Source organism: Lagenorhynchus albirostris, chromosome 7 (genome assembly GCF_949774975.1).
Source record: "Lagenorhynchus albirostris chromosome 7, mLagAlb1.1, whole genome shotgun sequence".
In the NCBI taxonomy this organism is placed as follows: Eukaryota; Metazoa; Chordata; class Mammalia; order Artiodactyla; family Delphinidae; genus Lagenorhynchus; species Lagenorhynchus albirostris.
In genome coordinates, this window is record NC_083101.1 from 24,492,594 (window position 1) to 24,511,443 (window position 18,850).

Below are 18,850 nucleotides of genomic sequence, written 5' to 3' on the forward strand. Positions count from 1 at the left end.
TAAGTTTTAAAAGTCCTTTTATTTGAAATTCAATGTAAACAAGCATACAATTTTAAACCATAAATTCATAGTTTTTCGTTTATTGTTTAAATGATGTGAAAACTTTTGTTCTGTTCAAAAGCATGTCTGTCTTCAAATTCCAGGAACCTCTCGGGAACTTCCTCGCTGGTAACTCTGTAACTACAGTGCGAGACTGAGAGATCACAAATGCACGTTACTTCATACAGCATTATAATATTGATACTTCCATGTTAGCAAAGCCCCTTTCAAAGCCTCTTCATGTGTCCCTCATTAAGAAACCAGTGTTACAGTGCTACATTGTTCAGAGTTGAAGGCCAACCCACAGACATAGAGAAGGTACACTCTACACCCTGCCTCTTCCCAGCAACCTGAGCGGGGGAGTTGGGGCAGATGGGGTGGGACCAGACGTTTTGGTCGTGTCACACTGAAGCAGATTGGGTAAGAAAGGCTGGTTGTTGTTTTTCAACTTCAAAGTGATAGAAAATTGAGGCAAAAACAATAACCATGACATAATACTCAAACAGAATCACATCAAAACCTAGTATTTACTAACGGGTTACAGGATGATGGGTAAATTATTTTTACTTTTCTGTCTTTTCAAATTTTCCTCAAAGTGCTTTGTTTGTTGGTTTTTAATCAGAAAAACATCTGTCGCTTGCCAGTTGTTAGAAAGAGAAAAGCAAAGAACAGAGTGAGTCCATGGGCAGGCAGATCTGGGAGGTTGAAGACAAAATGGAATCAAGGCTTGTTATGCAAGACAAAGAAGGAAACCTAGGTCAGGTTTTAAGATCAGGCCTCCCTGCGGATGGCCCGGTGTGAAGGATGCTTCAGCATCTCTGGTTCTTCCTTAGCGCACTGACTGGTAGGCCAGGTAAGGATAAGAATGCCCTGTTCGTTTCACTCAATCTTACTCCTCATGAGGTCGCTGTTGTGGCACTGATGCGTTTTACCACGACTTCTTCATACTGTTTTTGTGTCAGTAACCCTTCTGTTATGCTTTTACTTTCTTCAGACTTGGGCAACACAACTGCAATGTATCCTTCGGTGGATGGCTAGAAGGGAAATAGAATATTTAACACTGTCAAATGGTAAAACATCAGGTAAAAAGTGTGTGGATGGGATCTTACTTCCCCAGACCCTTTTACCTTCTCTTGAAGAATAGATGGCTCATGGAGAATGTTTTCATTCACTTCCATCAACCGTCCTCTAACACAGCTATTTAAAGAAAATATTACTTTGAAGAAAAATATTATCTTCGTTGTTTCTCCAAAATTGTGGTTAAAAAGTAACTCACCTAGATATGGTGTATTCTTCTCCATCAGAGCAGTAAATCTTACACAGAGGTGCAAGTTCTGTTAGAAACTGTGCCCCCTGATAATAAAAGGGAAGAAAAAATTGATGTACATTTTCATTTTTCTTTGTGAGGCAGCCCTCAGAGTTACAATAGGATATATTCCTGGAATTAGTGTTTTAAATAAAAATGACTTAAGTACAGAAAAACCATTCATTTATTCAAATATTTATATATTAAATGCCTCTACGGTCTAGGCACCATCCTAGGCTCTAGGGGAAAAAGCAGACTAAGACAAATGTGATAATAGGTAGTTTCGTTACATATTAAGAATATATTTTATCTTAACTTATTATACTTTATATTTAACTGTGCATGAGAAAGCTGCACATAGCCAAGTGTAAAGACTTCAAAAGGGTAGGAAAATCTCATCAATAAGCATAATATAAAATTCAACACTATAGAGAATGATCGCAATATTGTATAAAGTTAGTTTCATTAAGATTCCTACCTTATTTTTATATCAGAACTTAATAGAGAAAGGAACTTCTTTATTAGGTCAATCACTAAGACTTTCTGGAGAAGGGATATTTTTCTAATTAAAAAAAATGCAATTTGAGGAAAATCTGGAAAACAGAAAAGTTTTAAGTAGCAGATAAGAGTAACTTACCCATTATCTTATAACCCGCTAGCAAATACTACATTTGTCTGTTTGAATGTTGTGGCACGGTTATACTTTCATGTACTCCACTGTATGGATATATCTGGGGAGGTTCTGACAAATATCTGTCGAGTCGGCCACCAAGTTCATGCAGGTTTTTCCCTAACATGAAAAACCGGAGCGAACTTTTTGGCCAACCCAGTACAAGGAGGCTCATGGGAAATGGATGCAAGCATGTCTCATGTGTTGCTCTTTTTTCCCAGGAATTTTTACTGCAGTGAACATCTGAGGTCAAGATGCTGTTCTTTATGGCCTCTTTCCCACTCACAACTTTATTAGACAGCATTCAGGTGTTACTGCATGCACTTCACTCCTCTGCCTGTGGGTACTTCGTTTCAAAAGACTAGTCAGTGTGACTCCCCACTTTTGGGAGGAGGGGCTGGGGATTTGTCCCAGATGGTTTGTCTACCACTGGCTCTGTTTCAGAAAGAAGTGTTTTAACCCCTTTTGGTCACCTCCCTTGGGAGAATAAATGATGGGCAGTGCTGAGATGCGATCAAAGCTTATCTACAGTGGGTTCCATGTGCAGGTCCCTCTCTGTTCCTCAGTAGTAACAACAGTGTTACTGTTTTGGACAAAGATTGATCACAGGAACATCACAAGCACTAACTGTTTTACTTGTAATTTGTAGACTTTTAAGAATGGTCCATGCTTTTTAAAGTCCACTTGCTTCCTGAGTGAGGAAAAATCAATAATTATAAGGCAGGTTATTAGGGGCCTTCAAGCCTACAAAGGGGAGTGTAAACAAGGGTCTTCCAGAACAGTGAGGTAATTAGCAGGAACTCTTAGTATGAACTCAGTAAATGAAGGACCTAAATCATCCACTGAAACTTTCCTTTCCAGGGGGTTTGTCAGGATCGTTTAGTATGGTTTTGAGTTGTCCTTGGTGTGATACCCTCCTTTAACAGTAAAATGTCCATTTGCCTAGAATTGTAGAGGGCACAGGTAACATTTTCTATAACTAAACACTATGTGGAGGTAGAGGGTGTAGCTAGATGTGTATTAAATTGGCAATGATTTAGGAATGGGAAATGATACGAAGCAAATACTGTATATTTTCCCAGATTGATTTTTTTTTCACTACCTCAGGACTTTATTTTACTTTTAAGTTCACATGTGAAAATATATGATAAAGAAGTATTGATCATCTGTATTTTATAGAATTCGAAATACTGGCTTAACAAAACAGGAAGGGACAAAATATCTTGTTATATTGGTATTAGTGTTGTTCTTTCAAAGGCCCACCTTCTCCATCCTTCATCCTGGGGATGACAGGGATGGTGGCCCAGAAGCTAATATGACAGATAATATACCTTCTGAAATACCTCATTTTTTTGGCCTGAGAATTTCTTTAGAGCTTAAGTATTCTTAAAATCATCTCTAACTGCCAGGGAAGTATGCTGAGCATACATTACTGGGTTCTAAGACTGGCTGGCTTTACCATTATTATGACAATAGAGGATTTAAGTAGAGAAATACAGGAACATACCCGCTTAAATTTCCCAGAGACTTTGTTCTGAAGTCTGCTACAGTTGGTACTGATTTGATAGGAAATGCTTTTAATTGCTTTTCCACTTTGACGAACTGGATGGGATCCTGCCAGTGTGATGACACATATTCTACGAGGAGCAAAAATGGATCCTGTATTATTGCTTGGTATGATTCTTCCTCCTATAACACAGTATTCCTACTGGCACAAGAAGAGCTGAGCTGGCATTTGTTTAGTCAGCCTATCATTTCCCCCCATTTTCCACTGGCTACTACTGGAGCTTAACTGAAGAGAAGAATGCAGTAATAAAAATGGGGGAAATGGGACTGAATTTCCTTTCCCAAAAGGGAAGCGTACCACAGGTGTTTAGACAGCACGGAGGGGGAAGAGAGAAAAGTAAGGCATGCCGGTATGGACAGGATACCATCTGTGCCTCTACCCTAGCCCTCTCCACGGGCGTGGCCACTTCAGTGGTTAGGCACAGGCTGGTTTCTTGAGGTAGTAGCCGACTGAGAGTGTGGTCCTCCATTTGGATGTTTGGGTAAGCAAGTTTATTTGTTTAGCGTAGGCACTGAAAGACTCATTCTTGTCAACCAAACTCCTACTATAAATAATACCATCTCAATACAGTGGAAGATAATCATTTAATGAATATTTATTCAATACAAGACCATACCAGGCTACAATGACAGAAAAAAATTTCTTTGATAACTTAAAATTCCCAATTTGCTTACCAGTTACAGTGTTGGAGTATACAGTGGTCCTCACAGGGTTTTCCTTTGACATCTAGAAAAAATGAGTCTGATGGCTGTTGAGTCAATATTTACTACCACTGTGTAGTACTTTCTTTGGTTCATAGAGGTAGTTAATTATGAAGGCTGGACACATACATCACTGGTATCCCTTCATTACTCAAAAAGATATACCTAAAGGCTGACCATAAAGTATTTAAAGACATCTGGTCCAGATGGAATCATTCATTCAATGTTAAAATGATGATTAACTCTTTGCTCCACCTGAGTACAATCATTTCTATTAGGACAAAAGTCATTAGTAATGTATTCTTTATTTAATTTAGTAGCATGATTTGTTGGTCAATTTTAGAGAGACTTAATTCATTCTGGTTCGCTCAGGACTGTCCTGATGTTAGCGTTGAAAGTAATGGATTCCCAAAAACACCTCAATCCAGGGTTAACCGGACAGTTGGTTACACTAAGTCTGGCTAATAAAACGTATGCTATTGTAAAATATTTCAGTGTTGTAAAAGATGAGTACACCTATTATCCCTAAATGAATGGGAGCAAGTTGGGTTAGAGGAGGGTCCCCGACGATGCTCTCATCACTGATATTTGCTGGGTACACAAAGCTGTACAACAGGATACCTACTTCTAAGTGGCAAATGTGGAATACCAGCGACTTCCTTTAAGTAAAACTGTAGATTCTGCTTTCTAAATGCCTCTATTCTAACCCACCCTCTCCTCTCCATCCCTATGCCTCTACCTTAGTTTAGACCGCTACCATTTAAATCATTTTACGTATCGCCTCTTGGAGGGCTGAGCCCCTCAAATCCCTTTAGGCACTCAAGGAGATTGCAATCCAGCTCCTGCCTCCCTCGGGGATCTCACCTTAGCCTACCATCTTCCCGCAAGCGACCCACCCTCGTGAACTCGCACTGCGCTCGCCCAACCCAGAATGCACCCTGCTGTTTTCCACGTCCTTGCAAATGCCATTCCCTTGGCCTACAGAGGAACAGAGAGATCCAGTTCCTTCTGACGTGGGGAGGAAGCGCTGGGGAAGGTGCGTGTGGCTTATGATCTCTCATCATAGTCCCTATACTGTCAGACAAATTGGGCCCAGAAGAGACTGACATCATTCTCCACTTACCCGCTTTGTACCAGCGAGTGAAGTAACGATCCACAAGCGACGGCACCGCGGGCTCCGCAGCTGAGGCGGCCACAGTGGTCTCGGGCTCGGTAGCCATGGCGACCTCGGGTGCTGCAAACCGCGCCCTCTGGAGCCTGGACACTTCCTCCCGCTCCCCTGGGAGGAAGGTGTCTTTCCAGCGGTGGCCCGGGATACGTGTCACGTGAACGCCCGAGTCTCCCCAGGCCCTGCAGGCTCCGCCCACTGGCTCGTACTACCGAGCTCTGGGGTCCGACGTCAAAGCGGGGCTCAGATACAATAGGCTGCGCAGTAGGACGTATGGCTAGGGGCCGGTCGCGAGCGCAGCTCCTCACTGTACTTTGCTGGGCGAAGAAGGCACGCCACGCCCCGTCCGGCTCGTGACGTCACTCCGGCGCCGCTAGGAGCGTTTCCTACTTACCTCGCTCCCGGATCATTGTCGGGCTGGTCGCCCGTCCGCCCGGCTTCAGCCACTACCCAAAGGGCTCGAGCGGCCCTGCGGCCCGGAGACCCAGTGCGCGTCGCGAGAGCTCAGGAGCAGCGGACAGTGAGAGGTATGTTTATTTCTGTTTATTTCTGCTTCAAATATTCTTTGGAACTAGGGAGGGTATAAATTGCAATCAAATGTTAATTTAGACAGACGGATTTCAATTTCCACACCTGAAAATGTTAACAATTACTTACGCGCACCTTATTTTTATCGTATGTTTTGAAAAGCTGAGGGTAAAGCAAATGTCTTTGAATGAACGGGAGGAGCTCCATAGCTAAGAAGATAGAGCAGATGCTTCTGAGTCAAGAGTGATCATCCTCGAAATTCACTTCAGTGTCTTAAAATCAAAATTGGTTGATAATTCACTCTTCTCCTGGTGTTTGCAGACACCTGAAGGAAACCCAGCCTGTCTGGTGGCCATGCCTACTGGCAGTGCCCTGACACAGTTTTGATTGGCAGTGATATGGAGTCGAAGCAGCATGATGCCGGGTGTTGTGCTTCACCCCATCCCTGACCAGTACTGGAGCCTCACGCTTCAGCAGTTATGACTCTTTCCTAAGGGCTGAGACGGGGACAAGGAAGAGTCACCTGGGGTGCTTGTTAAGCATTCAGCTTCTGGCTTCCTTGGAGGATCTGGTTCAGCTGGGCTGGGACGGGACTCAGGCGTGTGTATGGTTAATAAGCTCCCCAGGTGATTCTTACTAAGGAGGCTGAGCAAACACTGGGCTGGATGGTCATTCATCGGGGTAGTGTAAAATTCCTTTTAAGTAGAACTCTGATTCCAACTGGTGCTTCTCATACCTCAGAATCTGCAGTGGTGCTCATTAAAGCTCACACTCCTGCATTCCCGTTCTCCAGATACTCTAATTATGCGGGTCTTAAAAAGGTCCCTTGTTGATTTTATGTAGGGACCATTGGTAGAAATGAAATCCATTATGCTTCCCAAGTCTCAAGCTTGTGTGTGTATGAATCTTATTCCTGTAGCACCGGAGTACTTCCCAGAATGCTTAAACTTAATAAAAGATAAAAACTTGTGTAACGAAGCTCTGAAGTTATATCCACCAAACTCGCAGCAGTACAAGGTGTGTAACATGTGAAATGAGGCTCTCCTGATTTTGCTTTGTGCTGTAGTTGGAGAAGGATGAGGCTCCTGAGTCCCTGACACTGTCCTTGGTTTCAAGGTTTATCTTCAAACTAATTAGCCTCATCTTGAACTTCTTATCTGGGAGAAAGGCCCTGACCTGTTCCTCTTCTGAAGAACTTGCCCAGGCAAGAAACCTAGGCGTTGTCTCTGGATCCTCCTCGGGAATACCATGGCAGTTTCCATCCTGCCCCTCCTCCAGCCCAAACTCATGATCATCCTGAATAGTGCTGATCTTTCCCATTTATTTCTTTTTTTAAAAACTTTTAAAATATTTTTATACAGCAAGTTCTTATTACTCATCAGTTTTATACACATCAGTGTATACATGTCAATCCCAATCGCCCAATTCATCAGCCCCTCACCCCCCCACCCCCTGCCGCTTTCCCCCCTTGGTGTCCATACATTTGTTCTCTACATCTGTGTCTCAATTTCTGCCCTGCATACCGGTTCATCTGTACCATTTTTTTAGGTTCCACATATATGCGTTAATATGCAATATTTGGTTTTCTCTTTCTGACTTAACTTCACTCTGTATGACAGTCTCTAGATGCATCCACATTTCAACAAATGACGCAATTTCGTTCCTTTTTATGGCTGAGTAATATTCCATTGTATATATGTACCACATCTTCTTTATCCATTCATCTGTTGATGGGCATTTAGCTTGCTTCCATGACCTGGCTATTGTAAATAGTGCTGCAATGAACATTGGGGTACATATGTCTTTTTTTTTTTTTTTTTGCGGTACACGGTTTATTTACGTTTTTTCCGGTACGCGGGCCTCTCACTGTTGTGCCCTCTCCTGTTGTGGAGCACAGGCTCCGGACGCACAGGCTCAGCGGCCATGGCTTACGGGCCTAGCTGGTCCGTGGCATGTGGGATCTTCCTGGACTGGGGCACAAACCTGCGTCCCCTGCATCGGCAGGCGGACTCAACCACTGTGCCACCAGGGAAGCCCGCATGTGTCTTTTTGAATTATGGTTTTCTCTGGGTATATGCCCAGTAGTGGGGTTGCTGGATCATATGGTAATACTATTTTTAGTTTTTTAAGGAACCTCCATACTGTTCTCCATAGTGGCTGTATCAATTTACATTCCCACCAAGAGTGCAAGAGGGTTCCCTTTTCTCCACACCCGCTCCAGCATTTGTTGTTTGTAGATTTTCTGATGATGCCCATTCTAACTGGTGTGAGGTGACACCTCATTGAGTTTTGATTTGCATTTCTCTAATAATTAGTGATGTTGAGCAGCTTTTCATGTGCTTCTTGGCCATCTGTATATCTTCTTTGGAGAAATGTCTATTTAGGTCTTCTGCCCTTTTTTGGATTGGATTGTTTGTTTTTTTAATATTGAGTTGCATGACCTGTTTATATATTTTGGAGATTAATCCTTTGCTGATTTGTTTGCAAATATTTTCTCCCATTCTGAGGGTTGTCTTTTCATCTTGCTTATGGTTTCCTTTGGTCTTTCCTATGGTCTTACATTTAGGTCTCTAATCCATTTTGAGTTTATTTTTGTGTATGGTGTTAGGGAGTGTTCTAATTTCATTCTTTTACATGTAGCTGTCCAGTTTTCCCAGCACCACTCATTGAAGAGGCTGTCTTTTCTCCATTGCATATTCTTGCCTTCTTTATCAAAAATAAGGTGACCATATGTACGTGGGTTTATCTCTGGGCTTTCTATACTGTTCTGTTGATCTATGTTTCTGTTTTTGTGCCAGTACCATAATGTCTTGATTACTGTAGCTTTGTAGTATAGTCTGAAGTCAGGGAGCCTGATTCCTCCAGCTCCGTTTTTTTACCTCAAGAATGCTTTGGCTATTCGGGGTCTTTTGTGTCTCCATACAAATTTTAAGGTACTTTGTTCTAGTTCCGTAAAAAATGCCATTGGTAATTTGATAGGGATTGCATTTAATCTGTAGATTGCTTTGGGTAGTACAGTCATTTTCACAATATTGATTTTTCCAATCCAAGAACATGGTATATCTCTCCATCTGTTGGTATCATCTTTAATTTCTTTCATCAGTGATTTATAGTTTTCTGCATACAGGTCTTTTGTCTCCCTAGGTAGGTTTATTCCTAGGCATTTTACTCTTTTTGTTGCAATGGTAAATGGGAGTGTTTCCTTAATTTCACTTTCAGATTTTTTATCATTAGTGTATGGGAATGCAAGACATTTCTGTGCATTAATTTCATATCCTGCTACTTTACCAAATTCATTGATTAGCTCTAGCAGTTTTCTAGTGGCATCTTTAGGATTCTCTATGTATAGTATCATGGCATCTGCAAACAGTCACAGTTTTCTTCTTCTTTTCCAGTTTGTATTCCTTTTATTTCTTTTTTTTTCTCTGATTGCCATGGAGAGGACTTCCAAAACCATGTTGAATAATAGTGGTGAGAGTGGACATCCTTGTCTTTTCCTGCTCTTAGAGGAAATGCTTTCAGTTTTTCACGATTGAGAATGATGTTTGCTGTGGGTTTCTCGTATATGGCTTGTATTATGTTGAGGTAGGTTCCCTCTATGCCCACTTTCTGGAGAGTTATTATCATAAAAGGGTGTTGAATTTTGACAGAAGCTTTTTCTGCATCTATTGAAATGATCATATGGTTTTTATTCTTCATTTGTTAATATGGTGTATCACGTTGATTGATTTGCGTATACTGAAGAATTCTTGCATCCCTGGGATAAATCTCACTTGATCATGGTGTATGATCCTTTTAATGTGTTGTTGGATTCTGTTCCCTAGTATTTTGTTGAGGATTTTTGCATCTATATTCATCAATGACATTGGTCTGTAATTTTCTTTTTTTGTAGTACCTTTGTCTGGTTTTGGTATCAGGGTGATGGTGGCCTCATAGAATGAGTTTGGGAGTGTTCCTTCCTCTGCAATATTTTGGAAGAGTTTGTGAAGGATGGGTGTTAGCTCTTCTCTAAATGTTTGATAGAATTCACCTGTGAAGCCACCTGGTCCTGGACTTTTGTTTGTTGGAAGATTTTTAATCACAGCTTCAATTTCATTCCTTGTGATTGGTCTGTTCATATTTTCTATTCCTTCCTGGTTCAGTCTTGGAAGGTTATACCTTTCTAAGAATTTTTTTTTAACATCTTTATTGGAGTATAATTGCTTTACAATGGTGTGTTAGTTTCTGCTCCATAACACAGTGATTCAGCTATACACATACACACATTCCCATATCTCTTCCCTCTTGCATCTACCACCCTTCCACCCTCCCTCTCCCACCCCTCTAGGTGGTCGCAAAGCACCAAGCTGACTTCCTGTGCTATGCAGCTGCTTCCCACTAGCTATCTGTTTTACGTTTGGTAGTGGATATATGTCCATGCCACTCTCTCACTTTGTCACAGCTTACCCTTCCCCCTCCCCATATCCTCAAGTCCATTGTCTAGTAGGCCTGTGTCTTTATTCCTGTCTTACCCCTAGGTTCTTCATGACCTTTTTTTTCTTAAATTCCATATATATGTGTTAGCATACGGTATGTGTTTTTCTCTTTCTGACTTACTTCAGTCTGTATGACAGACTCTAGGTCCAACCACCTCACTACAAATATCTGAATTTCGTTTCTTATTATGGCTGAGTAATATTCCATTGTATATATGTGCCACATCTTCTTTATCCATTCATCTGTTGATGGACACTTAGGTTGATTCCATGTCCTGGCTATTGTAAATAGAGCTGCAATGAACATTTTGGTACATGACTCTTTTTGAATTATGGTTTTCTCAGGGTATATGCACAGTAGTGGGATTGCTGGGTCGTATGGTAGTTCTATTTGTAGTTTTTTAAGGAACCTCCATACTGTTCTCTATAGTGGCTGTATCAACCTACATTCCCATCAACAGTGCAAGAGTTCACTTTTCTCCACACCCTCTCCAGCATTTATTGTTTCTAGACTTTTTGATGATGGCCATTATGACCGGTGTGAAATGATATCTCATTGTAGTTTTGATTTGCATTTCTCTAATGATTAATGATGTTGAGCATTCTTTCATGTGTTTGTTGGCAGTCTGTATATCATCTTTGGAGAAATGTCTATTTAGGTCTTCTGCCCATTTTTGGATTGGGTTGTTTGTTTTTTTGTTATTGAGCTGCGTGAGCTGCCTGTAAATCTTGGAGGTTAATCCTTTGTCAGTTGCTTCATTTGCAAATATTTTCTCCCATTCTGAGGGTTGTCTTTTGGTCATGTTTATGGTTTCCTTTGCTGTGCAAAAGCTTTTAAGTTTCATTAGGTCCCATTTGTTTATTTTTGTTTTTATTTCCATTTCTCTAGGAGGTGGGTCAAAAAGGATCTTGCTGTGATTTATGTCATAGAGTGTTCTGCCTATGTTTTCTTCTAAGAGTTTGATACTGTCTGGCCTTACATTTAGGTCTTTAATCCACCGTGATTTTATTTTTGTGTATGGTGTTAGGAAGTGTTCTAATTTCATTCTTTTACATGTAGCTGTCCAGTTTTCCCAGCACCACTTACTGAAGAGGCTGTCTTTTCTCCACTGTATATTCTTGACTCCTTTATCAAGGTAAGGTGACCATATGTGCGTGGGTTTATCTCTGGGCTTTCTATTCTGTTCCATTTATCTATCTTTCTGTTTTTGTGCCAGTACCATACTGTCTTGATTACTGTAGCTTTGTAGTATAGTCTGAAGTCAGGGAGCCTGATTCTTCCAGCTCCATTTTTCGTTCTCAAGATTGCTTTGGCTATTCGGGGTCTTTTGTGTTTGCATACAAATTGTGAAACTTTTTGTTCTAGTTCTGTGAAAAATGCCAGTGGTAGTTTGATAGGGATTGCATTGAATATCTAGATTGCTCTAGGTAGTAGAGTCATTTTCACAATGTTGATTCTTCCAATCAAAGAACATGGTATATCTCTCCATCTATTTGTATCCTCTTTAATTTCTTTCATCAGTGTCTTATAATTTTCTGCATACAGATCTTTTGTCTCCTTAGGTAGGTTTATTCCTAGATATTTTATTTTATTTTTTTGCAGTGGTAAATGGGAGTGTCTTCTTAATTTCACTTTCAGGTTTTTCATCATTAGTGTGTAGGAATGCCAGAGATTTCTGTGCATTAATTTTGTATCCTGCTACTTTACCAAATTCATTGATTAGCTCTAGTAGTTTTCTGGTAGCATCTTTAGGATTCTCTATGTAGAGTGTCATGTCATCTGCAAACAGTGACAGCTTTACTTCTTCTTTTCTGATTTGGATTCCTTTTATTTCATTTTCTCTGATTGCTGTGGCTAAAACTTCCAGAACTATGTTGAATAAGAGTGGCGAGAGTGGGCAACCTTGTCTTGTTCCTGATCTTAGTGGAAATGCTTTCAGTTTTTCACCATTGAGGACAATGTTGGCTGTGGGTTTGTCATATATGGCCTTTATTATGTTGAGGAAAGTTCCCTCTATGCCTACTTTCTGCAGGGTTTTTATCATAAATGAGTGTTGAATTTTGTCAAAAGCTTTCTCTGCATCTATTGAGATGATCATATGTTTTTTCTCCTTCAATTTGTTAATATGGTGTATCACGTTGATTGATTTGCATATATTGAAGAATCCTTGCATTCCTGGAATAAACCCCACTTGATCATGGTGTATGATCCTTTTAATGTGCTGTTGCATTCTGTTGGCTAGTATTTTGTTGAGGATTTTTGCATGTATGTTCATCAGCGATATTGGCCTATCGTTTTCTTTCTTTATGACATCTTTGTCTGGTTTTGGTATCAGGGTGATGGTGGCATCGTAGAATGAGTTTGGGAGTGTTCCTCCCTCTGCTATATTTTGGAATAGTTTGAGAAGGATAGGTGTTAGCTGTTCTCTAAGTGTTTGATAGAATTTGCCTGTGAAGCCATCTGGTCCTGGGCTTTTGTTTCTTGGAAGATTTTTAATCACAGTTTCAATTTCAGTGCTTGTGATGGGTCTGTTCATATTTTCTATTTCTTCCTGATTCCGTCTTGGCAGGTTGGCATCTTGGCATTTCTAAGAATTTGTCCATTTCTTCCAGGTTGTCCATTTTATTGGCATAGAGTTCCTTGTAGTAATCTCTCATGATCTTTTGTATTCTGCATTGTCAGTTGTTACTTCTTTTTCACTTCTAATTCTATTGAATTGAGTCTTCTCCCTTTTTTTGTTGACGAGTCTGGCTAATGTTTTATCAATTTTGTTTATCTTCTCAAACAACCAGGTTTTAGTTTTGTTGATCTTTGCTCTCATTTCCTTCATTTGTTTTTTATTTATTTCTCATCTGATTTTTTTTTTTTTTTTTTTTTTTTTTTTTTTTTTGCTGTACGCGGGCCTCTCACTGTTGTGGCCTCTCCCATTGCGGAGCACAGGCTCCGCATGCGCAAGCTCAGCTGCCATGGCTCACAGGCCCAGCTGCTCCGCAGCATGTGGGATCCTCCTGGACCGGGGCACGAACCCATATGCCCTGCATCGGCAGGCGGACTCTCAACCACTGTGCCACCAGGGAAGCCCCCTCATCTGATTTTTATGATGTCTTTCCTTCTGCTAACTTTGGGGGTTTTTTTTGTTCTTCTTTCTGTAATTGCTTTAGGTGCAAAGTTAGGTTGTTTATTCGAGATGTTTCCTGTTTTTTAAGGTAGGATTGTATTGCTATAAAATTCCCTCTTAGAACTGCTTTTGCTGCATCCCATAAGTTTTGGGTCATCATGTTTTCATTGTCATTTGTTTCTAGGTATTTTTTGATTTCCTCTTTGATTTCTTTAGTGATCTCTTATTTAGTAGCATATCGTTTAGTCTCCATGTGTTTGAATTTTTTAAAGATTTTCTCCTGTAATTGATATCTAGTGCCACAGTGTTCTGGTCAGAAAAGATACTTGATATGATTTCAATTTTCTTAAATTTACCAAGGCTTGATTTGTGACCCAGGATATGATACATCCTGGAGAATGGTCCATGAGCACTTGAGAAGAAAGTGTATTCTGTTGTTTTGGGATGGAATGTCCTATAAATATCTATTAAGCCCATCTTGTTTAATGTATCATTTAAAGCTTGTGTTTCCTATTTATTTTCATTTTGTATGATCTGTCCATTGGTGAAAATGGGGTGAAAAAGTCCCCTACTATGATTGCGTTACTGTTGATTTCCCCTTTTATGGCTGTTAGCATTTGCCTGATGTATTGAGGTGCTCCTATGTTGGGTGCATAAATATTTACAATTGTTATATCTTCTTCTTGGATCAGTCCCTTGATCATTATGCAGTGTCCTTCTTTGTGTCTCCTAATAGTCTTTATTTTAAAGTCTATTTTGTCTGATATGAGAATTGCTACTCCAGCTTTCTTTTGGTTTTCATTTGCATGGAGTATCTTTTTCCTCTCCTTACTTTCAGTCTGTATGTGTCTCTAGGTCTGAAGTGGGTCTCTCATAGACAGCATATATATGGGTCTTGTTTTACTATCCATTCAGCCAATCTGTGTCTTTTGGTGGGAGCATTTAGTCCATTAACATTTAAGGTAATTATCGATATGTATGTTCCTATTCCCATTTTCTTAATTGTTTTGGGTTTGTTATTGTAGGTCTTTTCCTTCTCTTGTGTTTCTTGCCTAGACAAGTTCCTTTAGCATTTGTTGTAAAGCTGGTTTGGTGGTGCTGAACTCTCTCAGCTTTTGCTTGTCTGTAAAGGTTTTAATTTCTCCATCAAATCTGAATGAGATCCTTGCTGGGTGGAGCAATCTTGGTTGCAGGTTTTTCACCTTCATCACTTTAAATATGTCCTGCCAGTCCCTTCTGGCTTCAGAGTTTCTGCTGAAAGATCAGTTGTTAACCTTATGGGGATTCCCTTGCATGTTATTTGTTGCTTTTCCCTTGCTGCTTTTAGTATGTTTTCTTTGTATTTAAATTTTGACAGTTTGATTAATATGTGTCTTGGCGTGTTTCTTCTTGGATTTTCCTGTATGGGACTCTCTGTGCTTCCTGGACTTGATTAACTATTTCCTTTCTCATATTAGGGAGGTTTTCAACTATAATCTCTTCAATTATTTTCTCAGTCCCTTTCTTTTTCTCTTCTTCCTCTGGAACCCCTATAATTCGAATGTTGGTGTATTTAATGTTGTCCCAGAGGTCTCTGAGACTGTCCTCAGTTCTTTTCATTCTTTTTTCTTTATGCTGCTCTGCAGTAGTTATTTCCACTATTTTTCCAGGTCACTTATCCATTCTTCTGCCTTAGTTATTCTGTTATTGATCCCATATAGAGTATTTTTAATTTCATTTATTGTGTTGTTCATCATTACTTGTTTCATCTTTAGTTCTTCTAGGTCCTTGTTAAATGTTTCTTGCATTTTGTCTATTTCCAAGATTTTGGATCATCTTTACTATCATTATTCTGAATTCTTTTTCAGGTAGACTGCCTATTTCCTCTTCATTTGTTACATCTGGTGGATTTTTATCTTGCTCCTTCATCTGCTCTGTTTTTTCTGTCTTCTCATTTTGCTTATCTTACTGTGTTTGGGGTCTCCGTTTTACAGGCTGCAGGTTCGTAGTTCCTGTTGTTTTGGTGTCTGTCCCCAGTGGCTAAATTTGGTTCAGTGGGTTGTGTAGGCTTCCTGGTGTAGGGGACTAGTGCCTGTGTTCTGGTGGATGAGGCTGGATCTTGTCTTTCTGGTAGGTAGGTCCATGTCTGGTGGTGTGTTTTGGGGTGTCTGTGGACTTATTATGATTTTAGGCAGCCTCTCTGCTAACGGGTGGGGTTGTGTTCCGGTCTTGCTAGTTGTTTGGCATAGGTGTCCAGCACTGTAGCTTGCTGGTCGTTGAGTGAAGCTGGATCTTGGTGTTGAGATGGAGATCTCTGGGAGATTTTCTCCGTTTGATATTATGTGGAGCTGGGAAGTCTCTTGTGGACCAGTGTCCTGAAGTTGGCTCTCCCACCTCAGAGGCACAGCACTGACTCCTGGCTGCAGCACCAAGAGCCTTTCATCCACATGGCTGACCAGTCCTCCTCCAAACTGTCAAAGTCTTGAAAAACAAGGAAAGCCTGAGAAACTGTCACAGGCAAGAGAAACCCAAGGAGACAATATGATCTGCTGTACTGTGGCCTCCTGGAAGGGATCAGTTGTGGAAGCTGCAAGTCCCAAACCAACGGGCATCGGGGCTGGTTTCTGATAAAAGCTCTCTTGCTGGCGTTTAGATGACTGCCTTGCTGTGTTCTCACATGGCGGAGAGGGCTGTTATTTGTAGTTTAAATTTTCTAGTTCTGTTCTTGGTGTCTATTATCTTCTCTTACATCCTTTCCAACTTTTAGCTTGCTGTGTGTCATGCCTTATAATGGAGTGCACCTAGTTCTCCCAGATGCTTAGCAGAAAAAGGTGGAGAAGACAGTGCTCAAAGATTTTTGAGAAATGTTACAGGGTGGAGTCACTTCATGTGTACATTTAACTTAGCCAGTTTACACAAGTCACCAAAGGAAAGAAATGATAGCTATTTCAACAGTGCAGGTGACTATTCCCGGTTTTGTCCGTGATAATATTCCCTGAAGTTAGCATGAAATGGGAGACGTGACTCTGGCAGCCCCTTAGTTAACTCTGGGTTCTGTGTGCCTCTCATAGTGTAATTATCTCAACTAGACTGAGAATGAGTCTCAGATCTGAAGATACTGCAAGACCCCTGACATAAGCCAACTACCCCCATCTAGTGCGCAACCAAAGAAACAGCAGCCTATTCCTATTAGAGGAGAAATGGATTAGTGCGAGATGCTAGGTCAGTTTCCCACATGTGTGCCTTTGTAAGCATTTTTCATGACTGATTTTGACTATATGTGATTTTCACATCCATGCTAAATTTTGATTGTAACTGCCATTTAAGATAGGACCCCATGGTATTCCTGCCTCTCTCTCTCATGGAAATTCACAAAGTATATAGTTTGATACACAATAAAGACATATTAATGAAGCATTTCAGCAAAAGAACGCTTAACTCTATCTTACCCAGTGCTTCACAAACATACTTGACCTGAGAATGGTTTCTTGGTCCTGCCTTTTATGATCCTTCGAGCAGTCTTGGGGAACACTTTTGAAAATGCTGTTTTAAAGCAGTTCACTTCGAATGTATACTCTGTAGAGCTCAATCTCCAATTTGTAGGGGACCATTTTGATTTAAATAGTACCACCTAAAACCGTTTCAACTTGAGTTTTGGGAATACCGTTCTTAGTGAGCCGACTGTGCTCAGATGCTTACTGTCTTTGCAGGAAAGCTAGCTGAGCAGAGGAAGCACGGCGACGCAGCCACAGTTTTGGAACAGTACGCCCAGGTAAACTCAGTGCCTCCCATCCACACCCCTCCCCCACCCCCAGTCAACAAGCAAGTACCTTAGTGATCATGAAAATTAAAGGAACTGTGGGTATTTAGGAAATCCAGAGATAGTATTTCCCCTGAGGGTCTCCCATCTTGCTGGCTTGACTTGGTAATCTAAATTCAGTATATCTCTAAGTAATTACACTTGCTGTGCCAAAGAACACTATTATAATATGCACTAGTGGCTTGACCTTGGTAGAAAGTATAAATTAAGTCTGAAGGGAATCATACCTTTTATATTAACTTACCAAAGTAGCAACAATGAGAAAAGACTGTTCTCAACCAAAGGGATGGAGCGTTACACCCTTTTTCGGCTTTCACTCCCGTTCTTTCTGTTGGAAATGTCTCTTTTACCTCGGGCAGCTTGATGGGTTCCAATTTCCCACCAGATTATAAAGATAAGTACCTACACCAGCTTTTGATAGAATTCTAGGATTTATTATGAAAATAATAAAGCCTATGTGCTGTCACAGACTTAACAGGACACAGGTACACAATTAATACCAGGGATTCCTGCCTCTAGGGTTTTGGCCTTTGATGAGAAAGTGTTTGTTACAGTTGTCACTAGTGGGCACATCTGAATAACAAAATTGTGCTTTTAAAATACTTTATTGTCTTTCATGTAATAAGAGTCAGTGAAACAAGGCAACTGTGATATCATTAGATCCTGGAAAGAAAATATGTTGGGTGATTGGGCTGAAAACATGAAGATATATTCCACCTAAAATGGTTAGCTAAATGGATAAGATGCCTGCTTTTGATTTCTAACATTTCTTTCTGACTCTTTCTTAGAATTTCCAACTCTCTGCTTACATGACCCAACTGTTCTTGCACGTTGTTTTTTCCATTAGAGGTGTTATCATATTTATTGTACTGATTTTAAGTTCCCAGTCTCACAATCTCAACATCCCTGCCGTATCAGAGTCCTGTTCTGATGCTTGCTTTGACTCTTCAAACTGTGTTTTAATCCCTTTTGTATGCCTTGTAATTTTCTGTCAGAAGCCTAATGTGTGTGATATACTGGGTAAAAGCAAATCTGATAAATAGGTCTTTAATGATATGGTGATGAGGCTGGGGGTTGGGTAGGAGAAGTGTTCTGTAGTCCTGTGATTAGCTGGCAGTCTTGAAGTGAGCATGTACCTCATCTGTGAACTTCACCAGTGCTTCTCAGTTTTTTTTCACTTCTTAGGTAGGACAGGAAGGTTAGAGGGGGCTGGAGTTGGGTATTTCCCTGCCTCCATATTGGTTAGGCCCTGGTGAAACCCACTTCAATTAGGCTCTGCCAAAATCACTTGAGTGCAGGTCTTGTTGAGAAGATCAGTATTTTCAAATGTCTGCTTTTCCCTTCCCCTGCTAGAAGTACATAGTCACCCTGAGAAGTTCTGGTAGGGCTCCTGGAGGTAAAAACTCACAAAAGTGTAGGAATCTCTACACTTTTAGGGATGGACCCCTAAAGAGTTTTTAACTCTTGGCCTTGTCTAC

General features: G+C 40.6%; 1 protein-coding gene and 1 long non-coding RNA gene across 2 annotated transcripts in view; one reads left to right on the forward strand and one right to left on the reverse strand.

Moving 5' to 3' along the window:
• On the reverse strand, positions 1-5,952 carry LOC132523457 (protein Abitram-like). Its single transcript, XM_060154682.1, is given in 6 exon segments — positions 1-1,073; positions 1,167-1,236; positions 1,316-1,392; positions 3,523-3,652; positions 4,257-4,308; positions 5,407-5,952. Coding segments are annotated over 6 exon segments (564 nt in total). The 5' UTR covers positions 5,504-5,952; the 3' UTR covers positions 1-935.
• The window catches only part of LOC132523458 (uncharacterized), a 26,378-nt gene continuing 13,215 nt past the window's right edge, over positions 5,688-18,850 (forward strand). The window contains exons 1-2 of the long non-coding RNA XR_009541526.1: positions 5,688-5,978; positions 17,263-17,324. This is a non-coding gene — a long non-coding RNA (uncharacterized LOC132523458). The remainder of the gene's footprint in view (positions 5,979-17,262; positions 17,325-18,850) is intronic.